Source organism: Colletotrichum aenigma (genome assembly GCF_013390185.1).
Source record: "Colletotrichum aenigma strain Cg56 chromosome Unknown KSG_Cg56_contig03, whole genome shotgun sequence".
NCBI classification, from domain to species: Eukaryota; Fungi; Ascomycota; class Sordariomycetes; order Glomerellales; family Glomerellaceae; genus Colletotrichum; species Colletotrichum aenigma.
This window is the reverse complement of record NW_023500909.1, coordinates 5,612,819-5,627,092: the sequence shown is the minus strand read 5'-3', so window position 1 is coordinate 5,627,092 and position 14,274 is coordinate 5,612,819. Positions and strand designations below refer to the sequence as shown.

The 14,274-nt window shown below is 49.1% G+C and overlaps 3 protein-coding genes across 3 annotated transcripts; all 3 read right to left on the bottom strand.

Moving 5' to 3' along the window:
* Positions 1-14: 14 nt before the first annotated feature.
* Bmpr1b (Bone morphogenetic protein receptor type-1B) lies at positions 15-4,373 on the bottom strand (the record flags this gene model as incomplete). The annotated part of the gene is made up of 6 exons (XM_037320743.1): positions 15-768; positions 839-1,604; positions 1,843-2,014; positions 2,392-2,397; positions 2,514-3,653; positions 3,708-4,373. The coding sequence occupies 6 exons, from the start codon at positions 4,371-4,373 to the stop codon at positions 15-17; spliced, it is 3,504 nt and encodes a 1,167-aa protein (XP_037181246.1).
* A 1,429-nt stretch (positions 4,374-5,802) lies between these two features.
* CGCA056_v005490 (uncharacterized protein) lies at positions 5,803-7,659 on the bottom strand (the record flags this gene model as incomplete). Its single annotated transcript, XM_037320742.1, has 3 exons — positions 5,803-5,933; positions 6,126-7,587; positions 7,645-7,659. The coding sequence occupies 3 exons, from the start codon at positions 7,657-7,659 to the stop codon at positions 5,803-5,805; spliced, it is 1,608 nt and encodes a 535-aa protein (XP_037181247.1).
* Positions 7,660-9,093: 1,434 nt separating this feature from the next.
* CGCA056_v005489 (uncharacterized protein) lies at positions 9,094-13,175 on the bottom strand (the record flags this gene model as incomplete). The annotated part of the gene is made up of 4 exons (XM_037320741.1): positions 9,094-9,929; positions 11,010-11,193; positions 11,252-12,203; positions 12,259-13,175. The coding sequence occupies 4 exons, from the start codon at positions 13,173-13,175 to the stop codon at positions 9,094-9,096; spliced, it is 2,889 nt and encodes a 962-aa protein (XP_037180668.1).
* Positions 13,176-14,274: the final 1,099 nt, after the last annotated feature.

Sequence of the window (14,274 nt, the reverse complement as noted above, 5' to 3'; positions counted from 1 at the left end):
TGTAATCTTAGAATCTACTGGAGCTTAACTTCAATCTTGTCCAACTGCGAGACACAACTTTCGGGCATTTTTCCGACACCCACTCTCTCAAAGACCGTCGAGCCTCCGGATCTCTTACTAACCGGTGGCGCAACAAGAAGGACATAGCACATCCTGTCCGTCGTTGTAGATCCAGTCTTGGGCCGCGCTAGGATCACGCACTTCAAGCCTGGCGTACGACCGTCGGCCTTGTCAGGCATGTCGAAGTAAAGCGTGATGTGCTCTTTGACAGCTTTGGCTTCATCGAAATCTCTCGCAGTAGCTTCGAGAGAGATCGTGCTGTTTTTGTCCGTGGTGTACTGCACAGGCGGGTCTGCGCTCCACGGGGATCGGAGATCTTGCTGTTCCCACTCGGTCTTGTTCCATTCCGGATCCAGGTAATCGATGCCTCCCTCATACGCCATCCACGACCACGTCGGTACGAAAATCTTCTTCTCAACCGGAAACTTGATTCTCCCGAGGGTCCCGCCCAGAGATCGACACCAAAGAAGGCTCCGGTGCAGAAGACCCTTTCCATCGTCAAACACCCCATATCCTCCACGTGTGGCAAAGCCCTGTAACAATCTTTTCTCTAGACCGGCAATGGCAAAAGGCCTATCCTCGACCTTTGAAAATTGCAATTTTGAGTACTGTTGGTAAAACATCTGGTAAAGATAGATCATTTCTCCTCTTGTCGAACGCATGGCGACTTCAGGGAACTTGGGATCTCCAAGAAAGGCCGCGATATTGCTAAAAAGGAGTTCTCGCGGGTTAGTTAAGTTACAACGCTTGGATTGTTCATTTCGGTCCTGAGACTCACTTTTTCAGTTTGGTAAACGTCTCACATCGAATCCCACCGCCACATTCCCAGTATGTCTGCTTCTCGGTGAAGTAGATGGTCCGACGCGCGAGGGCTCTCTCCTGAAGCACCCAGCCCCGCTGATTCAGTGCACCATCAATGACATCCCCTTGAAAGTTGTCTATTTCCTCGCAGATGTGGTAGACTTCATCTTCACCTCTGCTAAATGTGATGTAATCTCGTCCAACTCTGTCTCCCAAAAAGCCGTCGCATTGACCAGCCGCCCGGCTTGCAGCAAGCACGCAGTACGCTGAGCTGAAGACATCTTCCATATGCTTTGATTGCTCCGTGAAGTCACCATCGGGACCTTGTATGATGCACAGCGAGTCAATCCAAAGATATTTGATGTCAAGCTCGCGCGTTATTGTGACTGCGTCTTTGAATGTGTCTGGAAGGACGTTGAAGTCGATACCGGCTCTGTGCCTCTCGATGTTGCTGGTGTAGGTGCAGAAATGGGAATGTATGGCTGGATCGCCCCAGGGATGTGACAGCGCAAGGTATTGGCCTTGTAAGCCTTGCGTGTCAATGAGACGAATTGTCGAAGTTTGGACATCGAGTAGTCTAGTAGGAAGTGTGGGATTTTCATCGCATCGGCAATTGTCGTGGGCTGGATTATTGTCGCATTCTTTGAGCCACTGTCTGATAATCTCAAAGTGCAGGGAGTGGCGGGTTGGAGAGAGGTTCGGGAAGCCAACCTGGATATACTTTGGAATTTCCGAACCTCCGCCTGTATAAACATTATCAGTCAGTAAACTATCAAAGTCTATTCACTGGATAAGGTAAGTCGAGAGAATCAAATGACTAACCAGGGTCGCGAACAATGCTGAGAAGCGGTACCGAAGCGTTGTCGATTCGGAGAGTAGGCCCGCACCTTTGCAGGCGAAATACCTTGGGTGCATTTGTTTTCTTACAAGCTTCTGCTAAGAGTTTGCAGAAGCCACATGTATCTGCCCTTTTCTCTATACCAGCGAGCGTATCGGTCATCTGAAAATCTGACGACAATATGTCCAACTCTTCACATTGAGCACAAAGCCCTTGATAGTGAGGTAGGCTCAGATCCACGGGGAAATTCTCGTAGGTGTCCACAAGGTTGTTGGCGAATTTGTTGTCGGAGTAAAATGACCAGGTGTGGTTGAGCTAACGGGTGGGTGTCAGCAAGTATTTGAGCTTGGGTCCTTTGGCAGCGTAAAACTGCGGGTTGTCTCACCGACTGCAGATGGCCCGATGTCTAGGTTAAAGGAGTCCTTCACGTCTAGATATATTTTTTTCTACTTACTAGCTAACAAAGGAAGAGATATATCAGTAACCATTTGCGTCCAAAGTCAAGAGGAAAACGGGAAGCTGGTCGGTGAAATTATTCTACTTACCCCCTTCAGACCGGACAGTTTCTGTTAGTAAATAGCGCTGAGAGGATGAGTTACAAAACATGATATATGTACTCAACTCACATACTAAATAGCTCGTCAGTCGATGAGCCTGGTACAGAGTGCAGTCGATCACACTCATCTACTTACGTCCTTCTGTGTGGGAACCGTCAGCATCCAGGAATCCAATTCAATAACGAAGCTTCTGTAGGCTAAGAACGCAGGATAAAGGGCAGGAAGTTGATGTTCACCCCTGAATGGAGGTCACTTACGGTGGTGTAAATCGAGGCATCTTTGGCAGGTGCGTTTGACTTCGGCCGAGATTGTCCTGGAACCTGCAAATTGTTGCTGGATCTAGGGATTGCAGCGACAGATGGGCGTCTGAAGCCCGGTCTGTTCTTGCTCGCGAGTAGATACTTCTCGTTCCCATCACCATCTTCCAGTATCGCTTGGAGCGCAGAGCTTGCAGCGGCGGCTTTGGCCCTGGCCGAGCCAACCTGTGGCGGCTCGGAGGTATCAGCAAGGGTAACAGCAACGACTGCTGAGGACATTTCAGATGTTGTCTCTGGACTAGGCCGGAGAGCGACAACTAATAGTCTATCTCGGACGAGGTCAAGAAGAGTTCGAATTGCTGTGTGCGTAGACTTAGAGCATTCCGGGTGTTTGCTGAGTTCATTCATCCAGTGAACGACTACAGGATGAACTTCAGCTTTTGTTTGATTCCCGTCCTTTTCGACGCGGTAGAAACAGCCTGTGTCGTCGAGAAGCGCTTCGGTGAACTCCCTGACGCCGTCATAACCGTAGAGAAACCATATGATGTACTCCAATATGATGCATCCTAATGACCATACATCGTAAAGACGAGATCTGGCCTTCAGTTTGTTTGTTACTGCTTCAGGAGGCTCGTACCGTGCAGTACCATATTTGGTGTTGGTCGGGCTTAATCGGTCGTCGGTTGCCTCAGTATGACGCTTAGCAAGGCCCATATCGGCGATCTTGAGGGTTCCAACAAAGGTCTTGTCCTCGAACCTGAGAATGTTCTCTGGCTTTAAGTCACCGTGTCGGTAGTTGCCCTCGCCTTTGTAGTGGTGAAGAGCTGCCAATGCGTCGGCAAGTCCACGCAATTGAGTTACGGATTCCCGAACCAAGTTGGCGTCGAATTCTGGCGTGGGGTGGCTTTTCCAGAAGTCTCTCAGATTGCCTCCATCAGCCCATTGAAACATGAAGTATCGATTTTCGCCTCGTGTGATAGCGGCAATTCTCTCGATAATATGCTTGTGTTTGAGACTTGCAATGTCGGACAGAGCGTCTGCCTCTACCTTGAAATTTTTCTCCACCTCCTGCTGCAGCTCTTCATCGTCATCAGTTGTGAGAATCTCCTTTATAGCGATATGGGCCGGGGTACCGTCTGCCTGGATGTTGTGTCAGGTGAGATCAAAACACAGAGCGTTGGCAGCTTTCCCTACCCTAGGCCTGAGCAGTTTCTGGTGGCCCTTGTGAATCTCAACTTGGTGGACCTTGCTGAACCTTCCTTCTTTGGTAGCGGTATTCTTCCAAACAAAAGGTAGAATAACATCGGGATGGAGATTATGGTGAAATCTTTCTCGTGAGAACACAGGCGCCAAGAACTTCCATTGGTGCTGATAGAAGTTGCGGATAGGCATTCGCCGCCATACGCGTTGTAGCCTGGGATCTTCAATTAAGTCGAACGGAAATGGAAGTTTCGTCTTGGACTTCCGGGTTTCATCCGCTTTTTGAATGTCGTTGATCGGAAGTGCCCTGTCTGTGAAGTTCTGGCGACGAAAGTAACCCATAGTTTCAAGAAGCGAGCTCCCTGCATTACTACCAAGAGCGCAGTAAGCCGTCGCGAAGACCTTCCTGGCGTGATCATGGATGAAGTTGATCAATGATTTGTCATCACTATCAAGCTTCTTACCAAAGAAGAGTTCGTCTTGAATGGCGCCGCGACCGAGGACCTTGTCGATGTATCCTTCCGGAAGAAACTCTCGTTTCGAGTCGAACTTGCTCTCCACCAAGTAAACGAGCAGTTGGTCTCCGAGAGTCTGTGGGCCATCACTCTCTGAGCCGCTGTTGTCTGTTTCGGAATACTCGTGATCCGCCCTCGTCGACATGGTGGCATCTGTTCTCGTTGGATCAGTAGGATCGACATGCGAACACAATCATAGATGGGGGAAGCCCGGAAGAAGGGAAAGAATGACGAGACGGGGGAAACCATCAAGCCCGTCAGGCAAAGGCAGGGTATGCGACTGGAGTCCAAATCTGCCGGATAGAGAGAATGCAAACCGTGAGGCAGCGGATGGCTTGCATCTACAGGTGAAGCAGGCTGCCAGTGTCTCGGGGCCGATGTCCAAGTTGTGTTGGGTAGTTGGCAATCATGTGCAAATGAACGGCGACCAGACTGATCCGTCCCTATCATGGACCAGTGCCAAGCATTTAAATGGCACGACTACTGCAAGAATTCGGCTCAAACACCAATCGAGGTTGTAACAAGAACCCTAAGGCTTGCTCGTGAGGAGTCCCGTCGTCTGGGTTGGATGCGGATGGTAGCGTGGATAAGCTAAGCGATGACGCACATCGACCTGCTTACTTAGTGTACTGCAGTCATCAAATGGGACCACTTCCACACCTAGGCATCGTGAAGTCATTGGCCGGCGGACTGCGAGATTCGCGGGGTATCTCGTCTGATAAGGAGGCAACAGTAGAACGGAGCAATGACGTCCGAAGAAGGGAATGGCCGCTCGAAGACATATTTATGACTCCTCCGCCAATTGATTTCTTTCGTATTGGTTTGGCTTGAACTCCCTTCTTAACATGGAGACTGAAAGATACTGGCGTCTCTCGTCAGCCGCGATCAAGCCGACCTTGGAACGCGGATGGGCTGCGGCTCGCCACGGTCTCAAATTTGAGGAAAGCACGAGGGAATAAAGAATGGGTGTGGATGGTGCAGCGTGCAGGAAGAGAAGGAATGAACATCAAGCAGGCTGTGGCCCATTGTTGGGCGGCATGCATGAAACGGTTCGCATAATTCCGGCAGGCAAGCAGGCAAGCAGGCACCCAACCTCAGCCACCCATGCCCCGTAATTGATGGAACAATTGTTGAATGCATCTGGCGCTGCTCCGTCGACCGAACGACTGCAACTTCAGCTGCAAGCATTGGTTTAAAATAGGACGCCTCGGAGAGCATCGCTTCATAGCCTTCATAGCCTGAAAGTTCTGTATTACGGCTGCCCAACAATTCCTACTGATAAAACTTCATTCGCACGAAGAATACAAGCGTAAGCTCCAGTTCTAGACCCGATCAGACTCTCCGCGATGAATTTAACGCGAAGTCTGCGTCTACTAAGCATTTCCTATGCCAAGTCTTGATTTGGTGCATCACCTGCATGCATCCCAACCTTCGATTGCTTTCAGACTCTACAATCAGCATCTCTCCCATAATCATATCTAGGAAAGAAGAAAGAAATTCGCTGCACCGCGGATGAGAACGCAACTCTGACACGAACTTTGTGATGGTTAGCATTGTATGGTAACTGAAGATAATCAAGTGATGACCGGTGCTGGGAACAGAAGTCTGACCTTTGTAACTGCTGGCTTGACGAATGCATCGACACGTGCATCCTTCCCATCCTCTCTGATCTCGAAGAAGCAGTTCGACTCAGTTTCTCCTGGATCTACAGGTTGTCTTCGAGATGCGAACGTTTGGACTAAATCCCATCCGCCTAGTGTCCACGTAATGAACTCTAAGTAAAGGCAGCCAAGTGTCCAGATATCGTATGACTGTTTGATGATTTTCTTCCTCAAGTCGCACTCAGGGGGCCGATAGCTTGGTGAGTTCGGGAGTTGGCTTCGTCTCTGAGACTTACTGTACCGACTGTTGAGCTCAGAAAGCCCAAAATCCGAGATTTTCAGGGTTCCTTTGTGACAAGAGACCTTTGGATCAGGGAACCAAAGGATATTCTCGGGCTTAATGTCTCCGTGCCGCCCATATAGTGGACCAGGTCTTCCAGAGTCTTTGCCACCATTCAGAACAACATTTGGCGCTAGAAACTCCTTTTTCGAAGATTCTGTCTTATCGTTGAGCCCAGTCTCGTACTGGTGAAGTTTGGTAAGACCTTCGGCCAAGCCACTGCATTGTTCTGCCATCCATATAACAGTGTCCGCGTCGTGCATTGGTCTTGGATTCTTGGACTTCCAGTAAGTCTTCAAATCAGCTCCTGCCCATGGGAATATCAGGTAGAATACGCCACTCCGCTCGAATGTTGCAAGCAGAGAAATGAGATGCGGATGGGTATCCCCACTGAATCTTTTGAGGATTTGGACTTCCTTTTGGAACGCTTCTTTGCTTGTTAAGTCTTGTAGCCGTTTGATCGCAAAGGTGTTTTGTGAAGGCTTGATGATGGTATTAGAGAGAGAAGTTCTAAAGTTGAGAGTGGGGAATACCTCTGATGTGTCCTGCTCATTCCGTTGAGGACCATTAAAATTGTGGTGGTCCGGATGGATATCGGCTTCGAAAACTCGGCTGTAACCGCCTCGACGGCCGCTACTTGCGTTCTCGGTGAAAATGAATGGCAGCACTGTTGATGGCTCAAGAACGTAATGTTGTACGTTTTTCCTTTTGCCCTTCGTGAAAAATGGAGGAACCACAGCCCATTGGTACTTTTCAAAGTTCCTTATGGCAGCTTGGTCCCATAACCTGAAGGAATCCAGCCGACGGCCTGGTTGCTTCTTGCGTCGTAACTCCAACTTGCGACGCTCTGAATCCTTTTTCCTGGTGTATCTTTGAAGTGGCAAGTCTGCATCGCACACATTTTCTCCCAGGAACAACTCAATAGTATCCACCTTGTTGACGAGGACTAAAACCGCGAAGACTTTTTGATACGACTTGACCAAATCCTCTGTGGTACTTTTGTCGATTGTTTCGGCTCTACCGTGGCATATGCGATTGGCGTAAGATCTGATTTCGTCCTCTGTAAGATTTGGCAGCCGTCTTCTGAGCTCCAGGCGAACTGAACTGGGATGAATCAGTCTGTCCAATTGACCTTTGGGCAGAAACTCCTGTCTGTCCTGAGAGTTTTCACAGCTTGCCTCAAGGATTCGGTCTGAGAGATTGCCTTCGTGTTCATCGTCGTCTACTGGAAGCCATGGAATAAGGTTCTCGTTCTTCAACTCATTATACCTCTGATGCCCATGATCGGTAATCTCGCTGGGTTCTGGAATAGACTTAGGCAGGTCCTTTGTTGGTGGCAGTCCCTGGCCCCTGATTGCGGCCAGAACTGTGGATGTGTCCGTGTTCGTTGGTTCATTGCTGGTGTCAAACCGATGATCCTGCTCTTCTTATCAGCGAAAGTTGTAACAGAATTTCGCACTTAAAGATGTACTAACAATCAAGTCTGACATGTCTTCATGTATGATGATCGGCAGATGGAGGTCCTTGTGGTCTTGGCCATGAAGACCAACCTCGGAACCAACATATCTGTTCTGACCATAAAACAATCCTGAACCAAGTTCACTCCTTTCTGCTGTCAAGTCTACAGAACTATGAGTTCGCCGACTACCTGGAAATGAGTGTGTTCTTGACAGTGCCGGCATCTTTGCTGGTAACCTGTTTTTGGCGACTTTTGTTGGTTCATGTCTTGAGTTACTTCTGCGGAACGTGAGTAAAATGAAGTCATAAATAAAACAAATGAAGGAGCGAAGGGAAAGAAAGTCATGTTGGACTCTTAATGACCGAAGTGCTGGATATGATACTTACTCAGGTGCGTCGATTCGTGGTATCAGATCTCCGCTCGAAACTGGATGGTTGTACCTGACTGTGGCCATCTTTGAATGAATGGATGCCAATGAGGAAAGGAAGGAGATGATTCGAGATGGGACAGGACGGCTGCAGGAATTTTGATGGAGCCAGGGAAGGCCGCATCTGATTTCTTAAGAGATAAGGACCTCGTCGCAGCCGCACCCATGCAGGCCTCCAGGCTCCCGCAAATGAAAATGAATCCTTCAAGCCCCTGGCTGAGCAACCAACTCCAGAGCCTTGCCGACCAAAGTAGAAAAATTCAGCCTGATTTTGCAAGTGAAAATGGGAAAAAGGGGGCCAAATGAAAAGTGTGCCTCATTTCCTGCTTTCAGCCCTAGCCTGATCATTCGCGGTGAGTAGGTGAAAGATGCGGTGTAGGTGGTAACACAAAATCAGCACAGCCCCGGTGGACCAATGAGAAATGGATGGCGAAGCATGCCCAGCAATGCGCCCGAGGCAGACTGCCTAACCGAGACTTCGGTCAACTGCGCATACTTAAGACATGCGACGTGGAAAGGAGACCACCATCCTTTGGCACACTGCCCCGAACAACTTGCCAGTCTGAGGATATCTTACCACACCTGTTGACACGAATGTCAGACGGGGAAAAGCCTCGGAAACAAGAGCCAAGTCGCAACATGTGAGGAGTGGTGGCACAGTCTGGTACACTTTGATCTTGACTGCTTTTTGCGGGCGGTTTCTTTTCAGGCATGTACCGCTCAAGCAGGCTCAATCGACGCATGATCACCTCATGTATGATAGCAACTTGATATAGGCAACGACGCGAAGGCTTGACATAACAGCTGAAGAGATACCTTGTCAAAGTAAGGAACACCATTTTCTGGTCCGCTTATGTGACAAACTTATTTGTATATTTTCTTTGATACATCACCGATCCCATTCCACAAGCACCCGCCCCAACTACCACCTCTCTCCGAACACCGTTTCCATCGTCCCTGACTCCGTGCTGATATCATCGTCTATCTCTTCAATAATGTGGAAACCTCGGTAGGGGCGAGACAGTCAAGTGCGTTGATTCAGTTCTCGGACTTTCTCTTCTCCTTCCTTTTCGTTTCCTTTCGCCTTTCTGAGGGCCTCTTGCCTCTGATGGCCGTCTTATCAACCTTTTCCTTACTTCTTTTCGACTTCTTACGCTTCTTCTCTACCTCTGATTCAGGTTCCGAGATCTCAGAATTATCAGATGCGTCCTGATCGAGCCCGGATTCTGACGCTGATGAATCAGAATCACGACTAGAGTCACCTGAAGAGGAAGTAGAGTCCGAGTCGGTATTCGAGGCAGAAGACTCCTGCACTCTCTTAATTCGAGTCTTGTTCTCTTTGAAAGTGGCTGGTCGAATCTGGTCTCTCGACGCCGTCGTGTCTTCGTCTTGGCCGTGTGTCTGCAAAAGGTAGTCGTTGAACTGAGTCGAAGCCTCTGCGATGAGCATGAAGGTGTCTTGGCTTAGGACAGGTCGCTTTGGGCTTCCAGGAGTAGGCGAAGACGAATCCTTGCCGGTTCGTCGCGCCTTATATTTCGACTGGGCTTTGAACTCTGCCAATGCGATGGCAGTTTGGAATGCGTTGCGGATCTGACGGCCGTTCCACTGAAGACTCTCCCAGTTGACCTTGGCCCACTTGACGATCTCGTCCTTGTCGTATTTGATCGGCTGTTGTCCTTTTTTGACCCGCAGCTCGTTGACTTGCTCCAGCTTCCTAATGTTGTTCTTCCAGATTTTGGTGCTTTGCTTCTCCACGAGTTTGGGATAATACAACGTAAGATGAAGTGTTGAACGGAATGCATCATCGATTGCGCCGACCCTATTAGTGGTAAGAAACAAGATGCCTGGGTAGTACTCCAGGATTCGGAGGAAGACTAGGCGGGCATGATTAGAAGATGTGCCAACAAAAACGACGGCAGCTGCGCGGGATTCAACCAACCAGATACGAGCCCGTTTCGTTTCACGTCGGATTTCTACAAGTCTTAGTTATTCATCGTCATGATCACGTATGACTTTCAGTATCTTACCGTCCGTTTGGCAAGGAAGACGTCTGCTTCATCAAGCAGCAGGACACATGCCCATCGATGGGCTAGTTTGAAATGCCTTTCAAGATTCTTTTCAACAGTCTCCGGAACATGCCCAATGTCACCTATAGTTTTGGCAAACAAGTCGGTCAGGAAATGTAGTCATCTCACAGACGGCGGGTAGTCCTAGGCTAACTTACCACATGTGATTGGGTAAAGCGGACGCTTTGTGTATGCAGCCACGCATTCTGCAAGTCAAACACATCCATTAGTAAGGGGGATCATGATGATATATTCATCTGTGAGACTGTGAGTAGATGAAACATACCGGCGGTCGAAGTTTTTCCGACTCCTGGCGCACCGTGAAGGAGAATAATGCAGCCCTTTCCTGCGAAACTATGAGTCAATGCAAGCGGCGGTGGTGGTAAGAGTTGGTTACTTGCCCTTTCCCCTAACAAGATCCATGTCGATTCTCTCAGTGACCTGGTCATGTGAAAGAAAAGAGTCATCCGGGCGCCTAGTGTAAGATTCAACCATAGCCTGAACCATGTCTCTGTGGCCTCTCGGGAGAACTAGATTTCCCCAATCATCGCTATGTTGGACGTATTGAAGTACGTCCAAGTCCAGAAGCACTGAGATTTGGTTAGTCGTAGAGTTTTGTCGATACGTAGTCCGAAGGGACAGGTCCAGACTCTGGCTTCTACACACCCCATTTACGACTGCGCAAAGCGTATCCTGGAACCACTCCTGGGAACAGGTTCATGAGATTATTCTCCTCGAGGTAGGATCTGAGTTCCCGTCGAGCCTGTTTGTTCTGCATTTCTGGCTTGGTGTGACTCTCAAATATAAAACTGAGCTTTCGCAAAACCTTCGAACTCTGCGCGTCTTGATGCCTGTAATATGTGGCGTTTTGGGACGACCTCCACGCACACGCGTGGCCTACAGTGTTATCGATGTTGTGCCAGTCATGAGTTTCGCCTCCTCCTTTGACACTGGATCTCGGCCAGTCATTTTTGCTTCCAGTCGAAAAGATTGGTCTGGTGTATGATTCGTCCGCTAAGTTCTGATCTTGCTCGTACGCCATCTTGAAGTCCACGATGACCTCGCTATTGATCTGCAAAAGGTGTAAGACGTTTGAGGCGAGAGCCTTGAATTGACGGGAAGTATCTCACTGTTTCTCGCAAGTGACCAGCAGTTGTCCCCTCGTAAGCCATATGGGAACTTTCCATAAGGTCAAGAAACTTCCTGCCTCTCGCCAGTAAACGGTCGCTTTCTCTTTCGCCTATGTAGTGAGCTGGATAAACCTCAATACCCCGAATGTCCTTGAGACCATCATAAGGCTTGATTTCAAAGAATTCTCGCTGTGCACCAAATTGGTCGCCGTCATAGTCAATACAGAAGCAAGCTATAATCAGCGAGGAAGTTGTTTGCGACCTTCGCTTCTTAGGGACACCTCCAAGATCTTGTCGTGCTGTGAGTTGTTGTGCATATGGGTCCTTACGAAACGTTCCAAACTCCCCGTGTCGGAAGAGGCGTAGCTTTCCCAGTCGGAGGGTATCGAAGCCGTGAAAAAGGTCGTTGTCAAGATCATCTTCCTCGTCGTAGCCTGGTACAAGATCCTTTCTCAACGGAATACCACCCCTCACAGAGAGCACACAGTATGCCTGTGGGGAGTACCTCGGACGCAACTCTGTGAGCTCGCCATCCACGTAACTAGCAGCACCACTTCGCTCACTAAGATTGTCAAAAGTGGTGAACGATCCATCGCTGCTTCTATAGGGGCAATAAATAAGAGCACCCGCGTCATAGAGCATCCAAAGGTTTTCAAAGGCCACCTTATCCTCTTGACCAGACTTTAGTCTTTCATACAGCCCCAGGGAGCTGCTCAGATAACGATCAACAAACTGGAGAACGACTCTGAAGTGCGGAAGCGCCGATGGTCGAATGTAGGTCTTTCCGAGTTGCTCGGCACTGGTTGCATCAGTATACGACGAGTCTGACTCCACAGACCCTGTTGAATCAACAGAAATGGTGCAATCAGTGTTTGAGGGCGATTCCGCTGATGTTTGTGCGCTGGCCACTAAATCATCAATGTTTCCAGTGCCGTGGTTATTAGATTGGGAGCTACTTGGCATGATTAGCTGACACAGTCGACAGATTGAACAGATGAGACTCGTACGCATAAGCAATTTCCAGCTTGCTGAGATGCTCTCTAAGAGAGTTGATATTGCTGATCAGCGGTCGAAATGGCTTTGTGAGTTGAATGGAATTCCCTGAGCCGCAATCAAGGAGGAGGACATCCCTGAAGAAGGATGCAATAGGGCCCGACCAGATGCTGATATAGATGATGTCAATCTCAGAAGAATCTCGGTTGGTTTTGTCGACAGCCGCGTCAGAAGCCTTGCTGTACATAGCTCTCAGAATCTCAGAAGGGCCGATTGTTGATGCAAATGCCCCGGACCACTGTGTCTTGTCTAAAAAGAAGCCGTCAGGAGTGAAGTCACCCTCTTCTGCCTCGAAGAGATTTGCCTCCAGTAGGACGTTGTTGATGTCAAAGTCCGCTGTGTTCGCTTCGGAAAGAACATCATTGCCGTCAACAGCAGGTTCTTCCTCTGGCGTTGGCTCGTCGGGGATGTTGCTTTGCAATTTCTCCTCGATAAGCCGAAGACGTTCATTAACCACACGCATGTAGTCAATGACACCACTGACTAAATTCTGACCAGGATCGCCCTTAGACAACTGCGTTATTGTCTCCATGTATCGTTCGTATAGATAGGGCCTATCATCATGCCAATCCGGGACAGCCTCTGTTTCCTCAACAGCGTCCTCGGCCAGATCGTCTACTCCAACCGTCTTGTCCTCTTTCGAAGTGGTACTTTCAGAGGACGGGGCATCGGTCAATGGAGAGCTGCCGTCAAGCTTGCCATTCTCGCTGTCATTGCCCTGTGTGGAGGTATCATCAGAATTGGCGACTGTAGCCTCGGTGTGTGACCCGGCATCATGTTGGCTGGGCTGGCTATCGGTGTTTGTCGTTACCATGGTTAAGTCCACGACGGCGCTCGGGACTGGCAAGCTCGCAGTAACAAGCATGGCCATCTCGGGAGGTGACTTTTGGGCATTCGACGACGCAATTTGAACTGAACTAGAGAAAAACACCAGGAAGAAAAACACACGAGAAAGAACATCAGCTTGCGAGAAAACTGGTGGCTGAGCGCGGCTCAAAGTCTGACCCAGTGCTACTATTTGCATAAGCGCCCGCACGAGCTGCTTGGGTCGCGCGCCTGGCCTTCATTCGGCAAAGTCTGCGCAAAACTATTGTTTGAAAACTGCGAGAAAAAGACCTTTTGTATGACATGCATCTCATGCATGAAATGTCAAGTTTCAATTGGCTGACCCCTCTCTCAAAGCCTACGCCCAAGTGCAATCCATGTGGGTCGCGTCAGCTTCGCTTCCAAGCCCCCTGTCAAAGGATCTGTCTCTTCAATATTTCATTTGATATGGCGCAAGAACTTTAGGCACCTGTGGATACCCACAAGAACAAAATCATGCTGCCTAAAGTGGCTACATTTGATGTAAGTTTTGATATTGCTGTCGGAGATCGTGGTCCTCCTAAGCTGTGCTCGAAGAAGCCGCGCCAGAGCCGCTTGTCTCGTTCTAAAGCTCCCAAAGACCGAAGAGCTTCAAGTCTCTCAAGTAATTCATTGCTGACTCCAATAAGACTTCATTTCGTCTGTTATCATCATCATCAATGTCCTCTCTCGGCACGAGTGAAGAACACCCGTCTCTGGGCGGGTCGGCAGCGGAGACTTCTGGTAACTGGTTAACAACAAAGAATAGCGCAGCTCGTTTCGCATACAGAGCTTTTGATGGAGACTCAACCTCGAAGACAACTGATGAGTTGATATTCGTGGACGAGTTGGACGCGTTCGTTCCAAGAAACAAAGCTCCAGAGTGTGTCTCGCCGAAATCATTGACACGAGGTCCACTATAGCTGATGGGATGTTAGTAGCCTGGAAACCTGCTTCGAGAGCTCAAGAAAGGAAAAAGAGACATTCGAAACAATGCTGAAGGATTTCGCCCGAAGTGTTGAATCAAGAAAAGCATTCAAAAGACTGGGTGTCGAAAAAGCAGCGACTTGTGATCTGGATTACATCTTTAGTCTTGCCAGGGCAGCTGTTGAGCAAAGAGATGGCAC